The sequence below is a fragment of the Elephantulus edwardii genome, unplaced genomic scaffold (genome assembly GCF_000299155.1).
Source record: "Elephantulus edwardii isolate Elephantulus edwardi_28Jun2011 unplaced genomic scaffold, EleEdw1.0 scaffold00492, whole genome shotgun sequence".
In the NCBI taxonomy this organism is placed as follows: domain Eukaryota; kingdom Metazoa; phylum Chordata; class Mammalia; order Macroscelidea; family Macroscelididae; genus Elephantulus; species Elephantulus edwardii.
In genome coordinates, this window is record NW_006400242.1 from 342,086 (window position 1) to 357,538 (window position 15,453).

Here is a 15,453-nt window from a genome sequence, read left to right on the forward strand (position 1 = left end):
TGACCTGTTGTTCTGGCACTTCAGCACTCTTAAGCACTACACAACTCAAAGGTATCAAGAATTCTTCTATCATGCTTAGTATTGTCCAGCTCTTGGATGCATAGCAAGTAATTGCAAAGACCATGGCCTGGATCCAGATTGACGTTGTTGCTCTTCAGTATTCTAGAGAGGTGCCGGCCAGCAGATTTTCCCCAGTGCAATTTATCTTTTGATTTCCTGGCTGCTGCTACCAAGAGTAATGATTGTGGAATGAAGTAAGCTGAAATTGTTAACAATCACAATCTCTTCACTGTTTATCATGAAGCTGCCAATTAGCCCAGTGGTGAGAATCATTGTTTTCTTGATGTTGAGCTTCAATTTATATTGAAGGCTGCAGTCTTTGACCTCAGATCCTCCTGGGTGTCAGCAAACAAGGTTGTGTCCTCTGCATAACAGAGGGTTCCCCCCCCTTTTTTAAGTAAAATATTTATTATATGTACATATCATACTAGAATAGACTTCCAGTAACAATAACTCTTGATCATTCTAATGCGAAACCTATACTTGGACCAAGAGGCAGTTTTCAGAAAAGAGCAAGGAAACACTGCATGGTTCAAAATTGGGAAAGTTGTACGCCAGGGATGTGTCCTATCTCCATAACTTTTCAACCTGTATGCAGAACAGATTATCCGAAAGGCCAGGCTCTGTGAGGAGAAGTGTGGCGTCAGGATTGGTGCAAGATCTATTAACAATCTGCATTATGCAGATGACACAACCCTGCTGAAACTGAGGAGGACCTGAAATGCTTGTTGCAGAGGGTCAAGGACTGTAGCCTTCAGTATGGATTGAAGCTCAATATCAAGAAGACAAAGGTTCTCACCACTGGACCAATTGGCAGCATCAGAATGGATGGTGAAGAGATTGAGATTGTTCACAGTTTTAGTTTGCTTGGCTTCATGGTCAACACTCTTGGCACCAGTAGCCAGAAAATTAAAAAACATATTGTGATGGGAAAGTCTGCTGTTCGGGATCTCTCCAGGGTACTGAAGAGCAGTGTTGTCACACTGGAGACTAAAGTGCATCTGATACAGACTGGCCTTTGCAATCACTTGTTATGCGTCAGAGAGTTGGACAGTGACTAAGGAGGATAGAAGGAGAATTGATGCCTTTGAGCTGTGGTGCTGGAGAAGAGTATTGAATGTACCCTGGACTGCCAAGAAAACAAACAGATTCATCCTGGAGAGGGTTAAACCGCGTGGCTCCTTGGAGGCAAGGATTCTGAGGCTTCGTCTGACATATTTTGTACACGTTGTAAGGAGGGAGAGGTCCTTGGAGAGGGACATCATGCTTGGGAGGGTGGAGGGACGGCGCAGAAGGGGAAGACCCTCTAGGAGGTGGATTGATTCAGTGACTGGGGTAATCGGGATGGGTGTGTCAGAGGCAGTGAGATTGGCACAGGGTAGAGCAGGGTTTAGGGCTGTTGTCCATAGGGTCGCTATGATTCGCAAGCAACTCGACGGCACATAATAACAACAGTAACTCTAGAATTAATCACTTGGATGTAAATAAATTTGATACAAATGAAAAATTTTCATGAGTCTTACTTCAATTCTTATACCATATCCTTCCTCATAGACACCAGCCTTTTGAATTGTCTACTGTGTATATAGATTGAAAAGGTATGGATATAGGATGCATCCGTTATGTACACCTTTTCTGATCTTGAAACATGCAGTGTTTACCTCTCTGTTCTGATTACTGCTTCCTGATCCTAGTATAGGTTTTGAATGAGCACAATTAAGTGTTTTTGGAATCCATTCTTCTCAATGTTAGCCACAGTTTGTTGTGATCCACAGAGTCAATGCCTTTGCATAGCCAATGAAACACAGATAGACATTCCTCTGGTACTCTCTGCTTCCAGCCAAGATCCACCTCACATTTGTTATGATATTCTTAGTACCACGGCCTCTTCTAAGCCCAGCTTGTACATCTGGCAGTTCTCTACTGATGTACTATTACAGTTGATTTTTTATGCTCTTCTGTGGTACCTTGCTTGCAGAGCCTTCTTACTGGGAATCACAAGAGGAACAGTTGCAACCAGACACTGCTGATTAGAACGTGGACTTTTGAGCAGTATGAATGTAGGAAAAATTGGAAGGCGTTAAAGAAGAAATGAAATGCATAAATATTGACATACAAGGTGTTAGTGAAATAAGATGGGATGGCATGTGACATTTTTTAGTATGATCTATGCTGGAAATCAAAAGGTGAGGAAAAATGGGGTCACGTTTATAGTTACAAAGAGCATTACTAGGTTCATCTTGCAATACCGTGTTGTGAGTGAAAGGATAATATCCATACACATATAAGGAAGACCTGTTAATACCACTATCATTCAAATATATCCGTCAACAACCAGGGCCAAAGAGGAGGAAATAGATGACTTCTACCAATTAGTCAGAAATTGATTGACATTCAACCAGGATACCTTGATAATAATGGATGACTACAGTGCAAAAGTTGGGTACAATGTAGAAGAATCAGTAGTTGGAAAGCATGGACTTGTTGACAGAAATGAGGCTGGATACCTTAGTGCAGACTCCCAGTACAGTATACCTCCTGATCACAGGTACTGTTGATTGATTGTAGATCCATGTGAGATGAAGTTGTTGAGAGTTTCAGTCTTTCCTCTCTCTATCATAGTGTTGCCCGTTGGTCCAGTGACAAAGATTTTTATTTTATTCTTGTTGAGATGCAGTCCATGTTAAAGGCTGCAGTGTTTGACAAATAAACATGTAGAACTACTGCCTTAGGAACGTATGCATGGTATGGTCTTGAATATAGTTGTTATCAAATCTTGTTTTGATGAACATTTAGGCTGTTTTTCTGTTATTTTTTTTCCTTCTGCTCCTGTTGAGAGTAGTGTTGAAGTAAATATGATTCTGTCTGCTTGTATTCCTTTTACAGGGTTTTGAACTGTGGCAAGTATTTAGGTTTATTTAGTGTTTTGAAATGCCTGGAGTAAATACACTGCATTTAGCCTCTGAAATACTGGAATTACCTGCAAATACTGAACCTGTTTGTGACGTTATGGAGAGCTCTAGTGGTATAGTCTGTAGAGAGCTGTACTGTTAACCTGGAGACTGAGGTTCTCTGGAGGTTTGGATCCACCAGCTATTCTACGGGAGAAAGATAGGCAGTTTCCTCCTGTGCAATTTACAGCCTTAGAAAAACACTTGACTGGAGAAGGAAGGACAATCTCCTCCTGTACCAGTCAGATCTGATTTGACAGTACACACACACAAAATAATAAAAAAAAAAAAAGAAAAACACTTGAGATTCAGCTATGAATTGAGCCTGACTCTGTGGCATTGGAGACTCTGAGATGATCTCATATCTGGTCTAAAGATTAAGTGATTTTCTTAAAAATTTCTTTTTTTGGTTATCAACAATGAGGAAAGCAAGCTAAGGGTGAGTAAGTGCTGTCAGTGGGGAGTCACTCAGGGAGTAAAGGGGGTGTCAGTGGAATAGGAATCAGCACTGTTGGATGTACCATTATGGAATACTTGATGCCATACTTGAATTAATCTCATTTAACTCCCACACCATTCTGTGGCTTCCTAAATATGCTCACTCTTCATCCCTGAAATTTGTTTATATATTTTATCTTAACATGTCAAAAAGAACTTTGCAGGTGTTAATTATATTAAGGATCTTGAGAGAGATTGGGAGAGTAGCCGAGATTATTCAGTTGAGCCCAAATTAATCCCCCCAAGGACATATGAGAAGGAGTGAGCAGTCCTTGTAAGAGGGAAGCAGGAGTGTCAAAGAGAAAGTGGTGCGGTGATAGAAGCTGAGGGAGAAAGATGATATGATGTGAGATCACAAGTCAAGAAATATGGGCAGCTTCTAGAAACTAGAAAAGGCAAGAACACTGGTTCTGCCTATACCCTCCAGAAAGGACGGCAACTTTGCCAATATCTTAATTTTAGCCCACTGGTAACTTTGGACACCTGATTTCTAGAATTATAATTCATGTTATGCCAAACCACTTAGTTTATGATAATTTATTACATGAGTAGTCCACTGGGCCAATTGGCAGCATCATGACAGATGGTGAAGAGATTAAGATTACTAACAGCTTTAGTTTGCCTGGCTCCACAATCAACACTCTTTGCTACCAGCAGCCAGGAAATAAAAAGATGAATTGTATTGGGAAAGTCTGCTGTCAGAAACCTTTCCAAAGTACTTAAGTGCAACAGTGTTATTCTGGAGACTAAAGTGTGCCTGATCCAGGCCATGATCTTTGCAATTACTTACTATGCACCAGAAAGCTGGACAATGACTAGGGATGCTATAAGGAGAATTGATGCTTTTGAGCTGTGGTACTGGAGAAGAGTATTAAATATATCATGGACTGCTAGGAGAACAAACAAGTTCATCATAGAGGGGGTGAGACCAGGCTGCTCCTTGGAGGCAAGGATTCTAAAGCTTTGTCTGACATACTTTGGACATGTTGCAAGGAGGGCCCAGTCCTTGGACTGGGATGTCATGCTTGGGAGGTTGGAGGGACAGTACAAGAGAGGAAGACCCTCTATGAGATGGATGGAGTCAGTGACTTGGGTAATGGGGGTAAGTGTCAGAGAATAAGATTGGCACAGGATAGAGCAGGTTTTAGGGTTGTTGTATGTAGGGTCGCTTTGAGTCACAGGCGACTTGACAGCACATAAGAACAACGACAGTAGGAAACTAATGCACAGTACAGTCCTTGATGAAGATGTCCCTAAACTCACAGTAAGGAATCTAGGGTTCAGAAAGGTTCCATATTTAGACTGGATCTGGGATTTAAACCTAGACTTTTTTAATGCTAATGCTTTGCTGTTGTGTTGATTCCAAATCATGAGTGTCAGAGTAAAATTATGCTCTACAGGATTTTCATCAGCTGATACTTCAGAAGTATATCTCCTGGACTTTCTTCCAGAGTAGCTCTAGGGGGACTCAGAGTCTTGATTTTCCTGTGAGCTGCTGTGGATGTTAACCATTTAAACCATCTAAGAATTCTAAAGTAGTACTTTTCCTTCTTTATTAGGCTACCTTCAGAAGTAGAGTGGCAATGTGGAGTTTAGTAGAAAGGTCTCTGGCTAATAGAAGAAAGAGGTCATTTTAGGATGCTGGAAAAAGGGACTTGTGGTCATGGGTCAGGATCTTTATCATTTACCATGAGCATGGCCCTTTGGGTACATTGCAATCCTCCTCTTTACCAAGCTCTTATTGGAAAATCCCTTTTGCCAGCTTTTTGGTTGATTTGACTCTTTTCAGGCAGATGAATAGTAGGTCAAGAGCAGAAGAGTCAAGGAAAGAGGTATTTCAGGTAGACAAAATTGAAGCTCTGAAAGTATTTTCCCATGCAAACATGTCTGCTTACATGGTAGGTTCTTTATAGTACTCTATTATGAATTGAATAACTTGTGATTGGGCTTCAACTACTTATTTATTTATTTTATTTTATTGGGAAAAACATTGGGGGTACAAGGAGGTGAGGGTTGGGGGCAGAAGGGTGAGGATGAGCAGGGATGCAGTTGCAGAGCTGCACAGTTTGGTCAGTGGGGGGAGCAGGTGAAGGAAATGATGAGTATCCAGTGGGGACCAGATGCTACAGAGGAATGACAAGCATTTTCCAGTGGTAATTAAACCAACTGTCTTATTGATTTGGGAACTGGATGCTGATTCTCTTTCTTCTTCATGCTGAACAGGGGCGTGGATGTAAAGGGGGGAAGGGAGGACGCTTTATCACCTTACTGGTGGTCTTGGGTTAAAGCTGCTTGCCTTCTTGCTCTGTTAGAAGATATTTTCCTGTCATTTGCTCCCCTCTGGACTGCAAAATGTTTCCCAGGTGGGTCCAGTGGGGATGGCTGGTTGAACCCAGAGGCTCCATCCTCCTTTGCTTCCTTAGCTGTCAGTTGTATTTCCTTTTTGTCACTGGCACTGGGTTCAGGGTCAATTCTGGAGTAAAACTCAGAGTTAAGGTTACCTCTAGGAAAGGGAGCAAACCTAGAGAGAACAAACTTGTGAGTTACAAATAGAAGGGCTTTGAGGGTGTTGCTTTCAGGTTTACTGGGGGGGGAGGGTGGCCGAAGGTGGCCTAGGTAACATTCTCTGGATACCCTAGGCATTCTTTTTTTTTTCCTTCTCCTTCCCCACCCAGGGGTCAGATGGCACAATCTGGGGACTGAGGAGTTCACCCTGAGGGCCACAATGGCTCACCCCAAGCCAAGGGCCTAGGGCAGCCCGCCCCGGGCAGAGGGCCGCAACAGCTTGCCCCGAGCCAAGGGCCGAGGGCAGCCCACCCTGGGCAGGGGGCCGCGACGGCTTGACTATTTATATTTTTGTTTCTGTACAAAAATATGTTTTAAGTGTTCAAAAGTAAATGCAAAGAAAATTTTGAAATGCAAATTTTTATGCATTTGGGAACAGCCAACCATCTCCTCCTCCCCCCAAATTTTTATACTTGAAAGTATTAGCACATTCTAGATGTTCCAATGAATTTAAAAAAGATTTCTACACTTGATCTTAGCCAAAAGGCCGAGAAGCAATCAAAAAGATTTGTATGTCCTTCTGTGATATTAGAATGTGCTTAGATTAAATATCACTAATACAGGATGCTGTGGTGGCTTAGTGGTAAAAGAATTGTGCTGCCAGCTCAAAGGCGTGCAGTTCAAATTCACTGGCTATTCTGTGAGAAAAAGATGAGTCTCATGAAGTGAACTGCCTCTGAAAACTCACTGGAGGGTCAGTTTCAGGTCGGTTCTGATTTGATGGTACTCAACAATAATAGTACAGTAAAACCTGGAAAAGCTGGAACCTGTCAGAGAAGAAAAATGCAGATATTTTCCATTTCTTCAGGTTTCTGATGCTGTAAGCCTTTAATGGGGGAGACTACCTTTCTTTCTGTGGAATAGCTGTGTGATGCTGTAAGCCTTTAATGGAGGAGACTGCCTTTCTTTCTGTGGAATAGCTGGTGAATTGGAACCACTGACCTTTCATTTGAACAGAGTTCCTTAATCTGAAAATGATAGAAAAGTAGTAACACTATGTAGTCACATCAAACTTGGACTCTTAAAGGTTTTCATTGTAATATTACTTGAACTAAATGGATTCTGTTTGCAGTGAGAGAATTTTTGTTTTCATTATAAAGGCATAAAACCAGGGAGTGGTGGTTTAATGGTAGCATTCTCCTATTCTTGCCATATTAAGTTCTTGACCAGTGTACCTCTTCCACAGCCACCATCCATCTGTCATTTGGTGACTTTAATGTTGCTGTGATGCTGGACAGATTCCAGCAGAACTTCTACATTAAGACTGACTAGGAAGAAAGGCCTGATAATCTGCTTCCAAAACGGTACCATTGAAAACCCTGTGGAAATAAAGTTGGCATGAGTCAAGGTGGCTGATTATTCTCCACAGCTCTACTAAGTTACTTCCCTTGATTTCTTTTCTGTTCTGCTGTCAGTTTCTGTATTTGCTTTACTTGGGAGTAGGAATAGGAATTGAAGAAAAAAGAAAAAGATACAGTTTTAGGAATTTTTTGTGCAAGATTTCTTGGTAATTTTAATCAAAAGAATAAATACATCACGTTCTAGGCAGTTTTAGGATTTGGCTTAGAAAACATATATTAGGATACAAACCTTTTCATTTTGGTAAAGTATATTTTCTAATTTTAGAAAGGGAAGTTATAGACGTAATATTAATTACCCTTGAAAATCTTGAAATCTGCTCATGACATAGTATGTACATAGTTTTGTGAATTTAGTCTTATTTAAGACCTGTTACTATAGACTGTGTTGATTTTAGGTGCCATTAAGTTGACTGTGACTCATGGTAACTTTATGAACAGATTGAAATGTTGCTGTTTCTTTAAAATCTCTACATACGCAAACCCATTGTGGTAATCACTTTGCCAGTCCGTCTACTATAGGTCTTCCTCTTTTTCATTCTTTTCCCAGCATGTGTTTTTCTAAGGACTGTTGCCCCATGACAATGTGCAAAGTATGTGAGATGAAATTTCACCATCCTTGCCTCTAAGGAGCATCTTGGATATTCTTTATCCAAGACTTGTTTGTTCTTTAGGTAGTCTGTAGTATATTCTGTACTCTTTGCGAACACCACAATTTAAAGGTATTAGTTCTTCAGTTTTCCTTGTATATTGTTCTTCACATGCATACAAAGCAATTAAAAATACCCTGGCTTGAGTGAGTCACAAATCTTTGAACTGATGTTCTACAATATCTTAAAGTGGTCCTTGACAGCGCATTTGTCCAGTGCAAACACATCTTTTGATTTTGGTCTTTAATTTTTTTCTTTTGATTTCTTGACTGCTACCACCACGGGTGTTGATTATACAAAGACTATAGGTGGTTTGTTGTTATGTGCTATTAAGTTGCCTGTGACTTGTATCGACCCTAAGTACAATAGCTCTGAACCCTGTCCTATCCTGAGCCAGTCTTATTGACTCCAGCTCACCTAATCCTGTTGCCCTAGTTCCTGTATCAATCCATTTATTTCATCTTGGGTCTTCCTCTCTTGTGCTGTATCTCCACCATTCCAAACATGCTGTCCTCTTCCAAAGACTGGTCCCTCTTGGCCACATACCCAAGGTATATGAGACAAGAACTTGCTTTGCCTCCAAGGAGAAACTTGGTTTCAGGAAGAAGTAAAAGGAAAAGTCTGTATGTGGATGTCTGATTTTCAGGCCACTCTGTCTTTAATAAATCTCTAGGACTAACTGGGGGATGGACAGGGAATTTCCAGTAGCATAATCTGTAGGGAATTGTGCTCCTAACCCCAAAGCTGCACCTCTCTGGCAGTTCAGATCCATTAGTGGCTTTGAGGAAGAAAGACAGGCAATCTCTCTGCAACTTACAGCCTCAGAAACCCACAAGAAGGTCAGCTCTGAGTTGCTTTCAACTTGATGGCATTGAGTTGAGTTACTTGGCAGCAGTTTATTGTAGTCTACTTTTGAGGCTAAATTTTTATAGTCTTAATATACATTATCCAATTTGGTTTAAGGATTAAATGAGGTGATTTATGTGAAAAGTCATATGAAAATAGGACCTACTAAGTGATAAGTATTTAACACACTGTAAGTATTTGAATCTAAATGTCATAGATATTATTCTCCCTGTATTTTGGAATATTGTACACAATTTGATTTTTAAATATTAAATCTTCTCTGGATGTTCTTAGGATGAATTGAGTGATGTTATTGATATTAAGGATCCAGATTCTACTCCTGCATTTGAACGAAGACAGAAACGCCTGGCTGCTGAGCTGGCCAAATTTGATCCTGATCATTACCTGTGAGTATTGAGTGTTTTGTGGAGTAGGTAGCCTCTTTGAAATTTCTTCTCAAAAGGTTTTTTGTTTGTTTTTTTTTTAAAAACCAGGAGGCTAAAAAATAGAACACAGAACACATAACAGTATTTTTACTTCTGTTTTTAGTCGTCAGGGCGCAGTTCATAGCAATAGGCACAAACTTAATGGAAGAAAGAAGATGAATCAATGATATAACACCCTCATCAAATAGAAAAAAGAACAATCTAATCCCGCAGCCTAAAGTAGAAAAGAAATGATAAGGACAAGAGCTGAAATTAAGGAGATAGAAAACAGAAAAACGATTAAAATCAGGATAAAAACCAGGAGCTGGTTTTTACAAGGGTCAATAAAATTGAAAGACTGCTTGGAAACTTAGCAGAAGAAAAAAATGAAGACACACAACTCCATTAAGAAATGATAGAGGTGAGATCACAACAGAACCAGGTTAAATTAAATCAATAATATTGGAATTTTATGAAAAAACTGTACTCTAATAAATTTGAAAAACCAGAAAATGGACAAATTCCTTAAAATTCATGCTCTACCCAGATTGTCAAGGACAGATGTAGAACATTTTAACCGACCCATCAAAAACAAAAGAAACTAAACAGGTCATAAAAAGACTTCCCTTTGCTGGACCCGCGGGGCCGAATGGTCCTTTTCTCCTCGGACAGTGGCTGGGAGCCTGTAGCATGGCTGCTGTATCAGGGAGCTCCAGCTGCACAGGGCGACACTTGAGGTGGGCCCACTGCCTCCATGTTGTCCCCCACCTCCGTGTTGACTTTAAGTGCCCTGCGCCCACCACCAGCCCCACCCATCCGGGCCATGGAAGCTGTGGCCATGGCTGAGACAGAGGAGCACAACCTGGACAACTTCTTTGCCAAGTGAGACAAGAAAAAAAGGAGTGGCTGGAGCAGCTGGGCGAGGTGTGCTTTGGCAGTGGAGGTGGGAGAGGCGGGGCTGCAGGCAGGGTGGGTGCAGGAGCCCCTAGTGTGTGTGTGTCGGGTGTTGGGGGGAGACACACAGGACAGAGAGGGGTGGCAGGCTTGGCCACCAAGGGCCCTGGGGCCACCACAAAGGCCAAGGATGAAGATTAGTGGAAAGAGTTTGTGCAGAAAGAGGTTGATAACAGCGGCCTCCTTTAGGTGATGCAAGTAAGTAAAAAGGAAGAAGATGATAAAAAAGGAAAAGGGAAGATCCAGGTGATGATTAGAAAGAAGGTGGAGGAGGAGGCGCAGGTATAGAAAAGTATTTGGGTCCCTGGAACAAAACTGCTCCAGTGCAAGCAGCCCTGGCCCTGACCATCAGTTTAGAAACCCCAGAACCTGCAATGACTAATGGCGTGTACAGAACTCCTGAAGCCAGGTTAACCACAACGAGGAAGACACCACAAGGGCCACCAGAAATCTACAGTGACACACAGTTCCCTTCCCTGCAGTCCACTGCCAAGCACGTAGAAAGCTGGGATTGTTGTTATGTGCCATCGAGTTGCTTGCGACTCATAGCGACCCTATGTACAATAGCCCTAAACCCTGCTCTATCCTGTGCCAGTCGCATTGCCTCTGACACACCCATCCCGATTACCCCAGTCACTGAATCAATCCACCTCATAGAGGGTCTTCCCCTTCTGTGCCGTCCCTCCACCCTCCCAAGCATGATGTCCCTCTCCAAGGACCTGCCTCTCCTTACAACATGTCCAAAGTATGTCAGACGAAGCCCCAGAATCCTTGCCTCCAAAGAGCAGCCTGGTTTAACCCTCTCCAAGATGAATCTGTTTGTTTTCTTGGCAGTCCAGGATACATTCAATACTCTTCTCCAGCACCTCAGCTCGAAGGCATCAATTCTCCTTCTATCTTCCCTAGTCATTGTCCAACTCTCTGATGCATAACAAGTGCTTGCAAAGATCACAGCCTGTATCAGGCACACCTTAGTCTCCAGAGAGACACCGTTGCTCTTGAGTACTTTAGAGAGGTCCCCAACAGCAGACTTTCCCATCGCAAGACGCTTTTTGATTTCCTGACCTCTGGTGCCAAGAGTGTTGACAGTGGAGCTGAGCAAACTAAAGCTGTGAACAGTCTCAATCTCTTCGCCATCCATCCTGATGCTGCCAGTTGGTCCAGTGGTGAGAATCTTTGTCTTCTTGACATTGAGCCTCAGTCCATACTGAAGGCTGCAGTCCTTGACCCTCTGCAGCAAGTTCATGAAGTCCTCCTCAGTTTCGGCAAGCAGGGTTGTGTCATCTGCATAATGCAGATTGTTAATAGATCTTCCACCAATCCTGATGCCGCAATTCTCCTCATAGAGCCCAGCCTCTCGGATAATCTGCTCTGCATACATGTTGAAAAGGTATGGAGACAGGATGCATCCCTGGCGTACACCCTTCCCAATTTTGAACCATGCAGTGTTACCCTGCTCTGTTCTGACTACTGCCTCTTGGTCCAAGTATAGGTTTCGCATTAGCACAATTAAATGTTCTGGGATTCCCATTCTTCTCAGAGTCAGCCACAGTTTGTTATGATCCACACAGTCAAATGCCTTTGCATAATCAATGAATCACAGATAGACATTCTTCTGGTATTCCCTGCTTTCAGCTAAGATCCATCTAACATCAGCTACAATATCCCTAGTACCATGACACCTTCTAAACCCAGCCTGGACTTCTGGCAGTTCTCTGCTGATGTGCTCTTCTAATCGTTTTTGGATAATCTTCAGTAGAATCTTGCTTGCATGTGAAATCAATGAGATTGTTCAGTAGTTTCCGCACTCTATTGCTTTGGAATGGGAACAATTATAGATCTCTTCCAGTCAGTTGGCCAAGTGGTTGTTCTCCAGATTTCTTGGCACAACGTGGTGAGCACATCCAGGGCAGCATCTGGTAGGTGAAATACGACAATTGAAAGCTGGAATAGGTACTTAAAAAGTAATGCTACCTGGAGTTAAATGACCACATATGACACATCTACATGTCATTTGGGGACACAAATTTTTAAAAATAAATAAAATGGGAAGACCTGTAAATGACACCAGATGGTATTATTGTTTGTTTGGGTGACTTTAAAAGTGAATCCTAGTAATTTCTCCTCTCTGAGAGCACAGCTGGCTTAAATTTAAACCTCCACTTTTACTTGCGCCTTTCTCACGCTCCAGATATGTCAGGGGCATCCTTGAGAGGGCAGTAACTCTTTACATTCATCCTGACCTTACCTGATTGGCTTCTACCAAATAGAAGTGAGGTAGGACTTGACTTGAAAGAGAAAACTGTTACCAGTTGTCTTTTGTTTACTGAAGGTGAAAGTCAATCTTAGAAGGAATCATTATGTTTTTAGACAGTTTTCATTCCGTTATTTTCTAGGGAGAAATAGGTTCTCATTTGAAAGTTTTCATAGACTTGCTGTCATAGAAAATAAGACTTTAAAGCTTCACACAGTATTCTGTTTTTTTGTTCAATTGGAGCCTTAAAAATGATTTTATAAGGATTTTACATACTAATTCTCCCTCTGTTTTTCCCTCCTCCAAGATTCTTCTTTTAAAGGGTGGCACTTTTGGGTTTGGGTTTTTTTTCCCCCTTTCCTTTTAAAGAAGAATATTTTCAAAACAACCTAGTAAAGAAGTAATATTTACTGATTAAGTAGAGGTAGGGAGGAGGTTTCAAAAAACCAGACCCTTAAACTTCTGCTAGACAACCAGTATGCTGTGACTAAAAATCAGAAAATCAACCTCACACAGTACAATTAAGGAATGGTCTTTGCTAACAACCCTCCTAAGGTTACTAGACTCCAGTGAACCACTGTAAGTGGTTCTTCTCAGCTAGATCCACAGCAACGATGTAGACCACTCTACGTAATTTGCCCTATTGTATGTACTTTGAACGTTTCCAGTGTCACTACTGCTTTTAATGGATATTAGATTTAGGGGGGATATTCTCATTGTGAACTCAGTCGAGCAGTGTTCTTTACAACAACAAATCAACCGAGCAAACCAAAACCTGCAGCCCATGGCCATTTGAGAAATCTCTTTCTGTTTAGACACTGAGCCTTCGTAAGGTTGACTGCCTTAGATTCGCTGCTCTTACTGTGGACTCCTCGTGGATTACAACTTCTGGATATGAAGGTGATATCTAGTAAATGTTGATATGAAACTTGAAACCAGCTCTACTGAATTCCTAGCAAATCCGACAGAAAGTCAGCCATCTTGGTTCTGATCCGTAAAAGATGAAGATTTAAGTAACCTTACTTAATCTACCCTGTGCCCCATCCTTGAGGAATACTTTCTGTCATAGGCTGTTGCTGTGATAGACTTTTGCAATATGCTGCATTCTAAAGGACTGATGTGTACAGATTATCTGCATAGGGCTGTGATTCATACTTTAAAACATGAAGTAAGCAAAAAAAAAAACAAAAAACCAAAGACTTCCCTATTAGAAAAAGTCCTGGATCAGATGGCTGCACAGCTGAATTTTACCAAACATTCAGAGAAGATTTATCACCAATTCTACTTAAAATATTTCACAAAATAGAAAAAAAAGAACACTCCTAGAGTCATAACCCTAATATCAAAACCAGGCAAAGATATTACCCAGAAAGAAAACCACAGATCAGTATCTCTTATGTATATAGGTGCAGAAATCCATAAAACAGTTCTAGCCAATAAAATAGAAAAGCACATCACAAAATAATTCACAATGACCAAGTGTGATTTATAATAAATATGCAAGAGTGGTTCAACATAAGAAAAACAAATCAACATAATTCACCACAGTAGAAAAGGAAATAACAAGAACCATATGATGTTATTAATTGTTGCAGAAGAGGCATTTGAAAAAAATCCATCACTCCTTCCTGATAAAGACTCTTAGCAAAATTGAAACAGAAGGGAATTTCCTCAATATAGTAAAAAGTAAATATGCAAAGCCAAGAGCCAGTATCATTGTCAATGGAGAAAGACTAAAAACATTTTCCTTGTCAACGGGGACTAAACACAAATGCCCATTGTCACCTCTTCTATTGAATATTGTGTTAAAGTGCTTGCTAGGGCAATATGACAAGAAAAGGAAATAAAAGGCATCCAGATTGGTAAAGAGATGTTGAAATTATCTCTCTATACAGATGATTTGATAAAGTACACAGAAAATCCTAAGGAGTCAATAAAAACCTCTTAACGTCGTTATTAGACCAATTTAGTAGATGACTGAATAATAAGATCAGTATCCAAAGATCATTTTAATTTCTGTACTGTAGCAAAGAGAACTCATAGAAGGAAATCAGAAAAGCAGTAATATTTATAGTAACCAACTACAAATTGAGATACTTGGGAGTGAACCTAACTAGTGACACAAAAGATCTGAACAAAGAAAACAACAGAACATTTCTGCAAGACATAATAAAAGACCTAAATAGAAAAATGTTCCCTGTTCACAGATAGGAAGACTCAGTATTGTGAAAATGACAATTTTGCCAAAAGCAGTCCACATGTTCAATGCAGTCCTAACCAAATTTATTTTTCCAAGAACATTGAAAGGGAAATTGTCAAGTTATTTGGAAAGAGACCCCAAATAAGCAAAGAATTTCTGAGAAACAAAAATGAAGTAGGAGGCATAGCGCTCCCTGACCTCAAAACTTATTACATGGTAGCAGTAACCAGAACAGCTTGGTACTGGTACAATGGCAGGCATATTGACAAATGAAATGGAATTGAGAACTCAGAAATGGACCTAGCTATCTATGGTCAGTTGATATTCAATAAGGAAATAAAACCAATCAAATGAGGAAATGACAACTTCTTCAACAAATGGCCTAACTGGACTGATTCCTGCAGAAAGCTGAAACAGGGTCCACATCTCACATCATACACAAAAGTCAAGTCAAGGTAGGTCAGAAACATGGGAGTAAAGTCCAAAATTGTAAAGTTCTTCAGAGACAAACTGGGATCTAGCTTAGATGGCCTGTGGTATAAAGTATAGTCTGTGATAGAGACTGCCAAATGCAGCCAGAAATGCACAGTCTGGAGAAGACAACATTGATGAATGGGACCCTCTAAAGATTAAATCTCAGTGCACCAAAAGCTTTTACTGACAGAGTAAAAAGAAAACCTCCTTACTGGGGG

The 15,453-nt window shown here is 40.9% G+C and overlaps 1 protein-coding gene and 1 pseudogene across 1 annotated transcript in view; both read left to right on the forward strand.

Annotated features, from left to right (window-relative positions):
- SHQ1 (SHQ1, H/ACA ribonucleoprotein assembly factor) overlaps positions 1–15,453 on the forward strand; it is a 279,818-nt gene that overhangs the window by 53,269 nt on the left and 211,096 nt on the right. The window contains exon 5 of the mRNA XM_006903000.1: positions 9,223–9,335. Coding sequence (XP_006903062.1) covers positions 9,223–9,335 — 113 coding nt within the window. The remainder of the gene's footprint in view (positions 1–9,222; positions 9,336–15,453) is intronic.
- LOC102868376 lies at positions 10,500–13,086 on the forward strand (annotated as a pseudogene).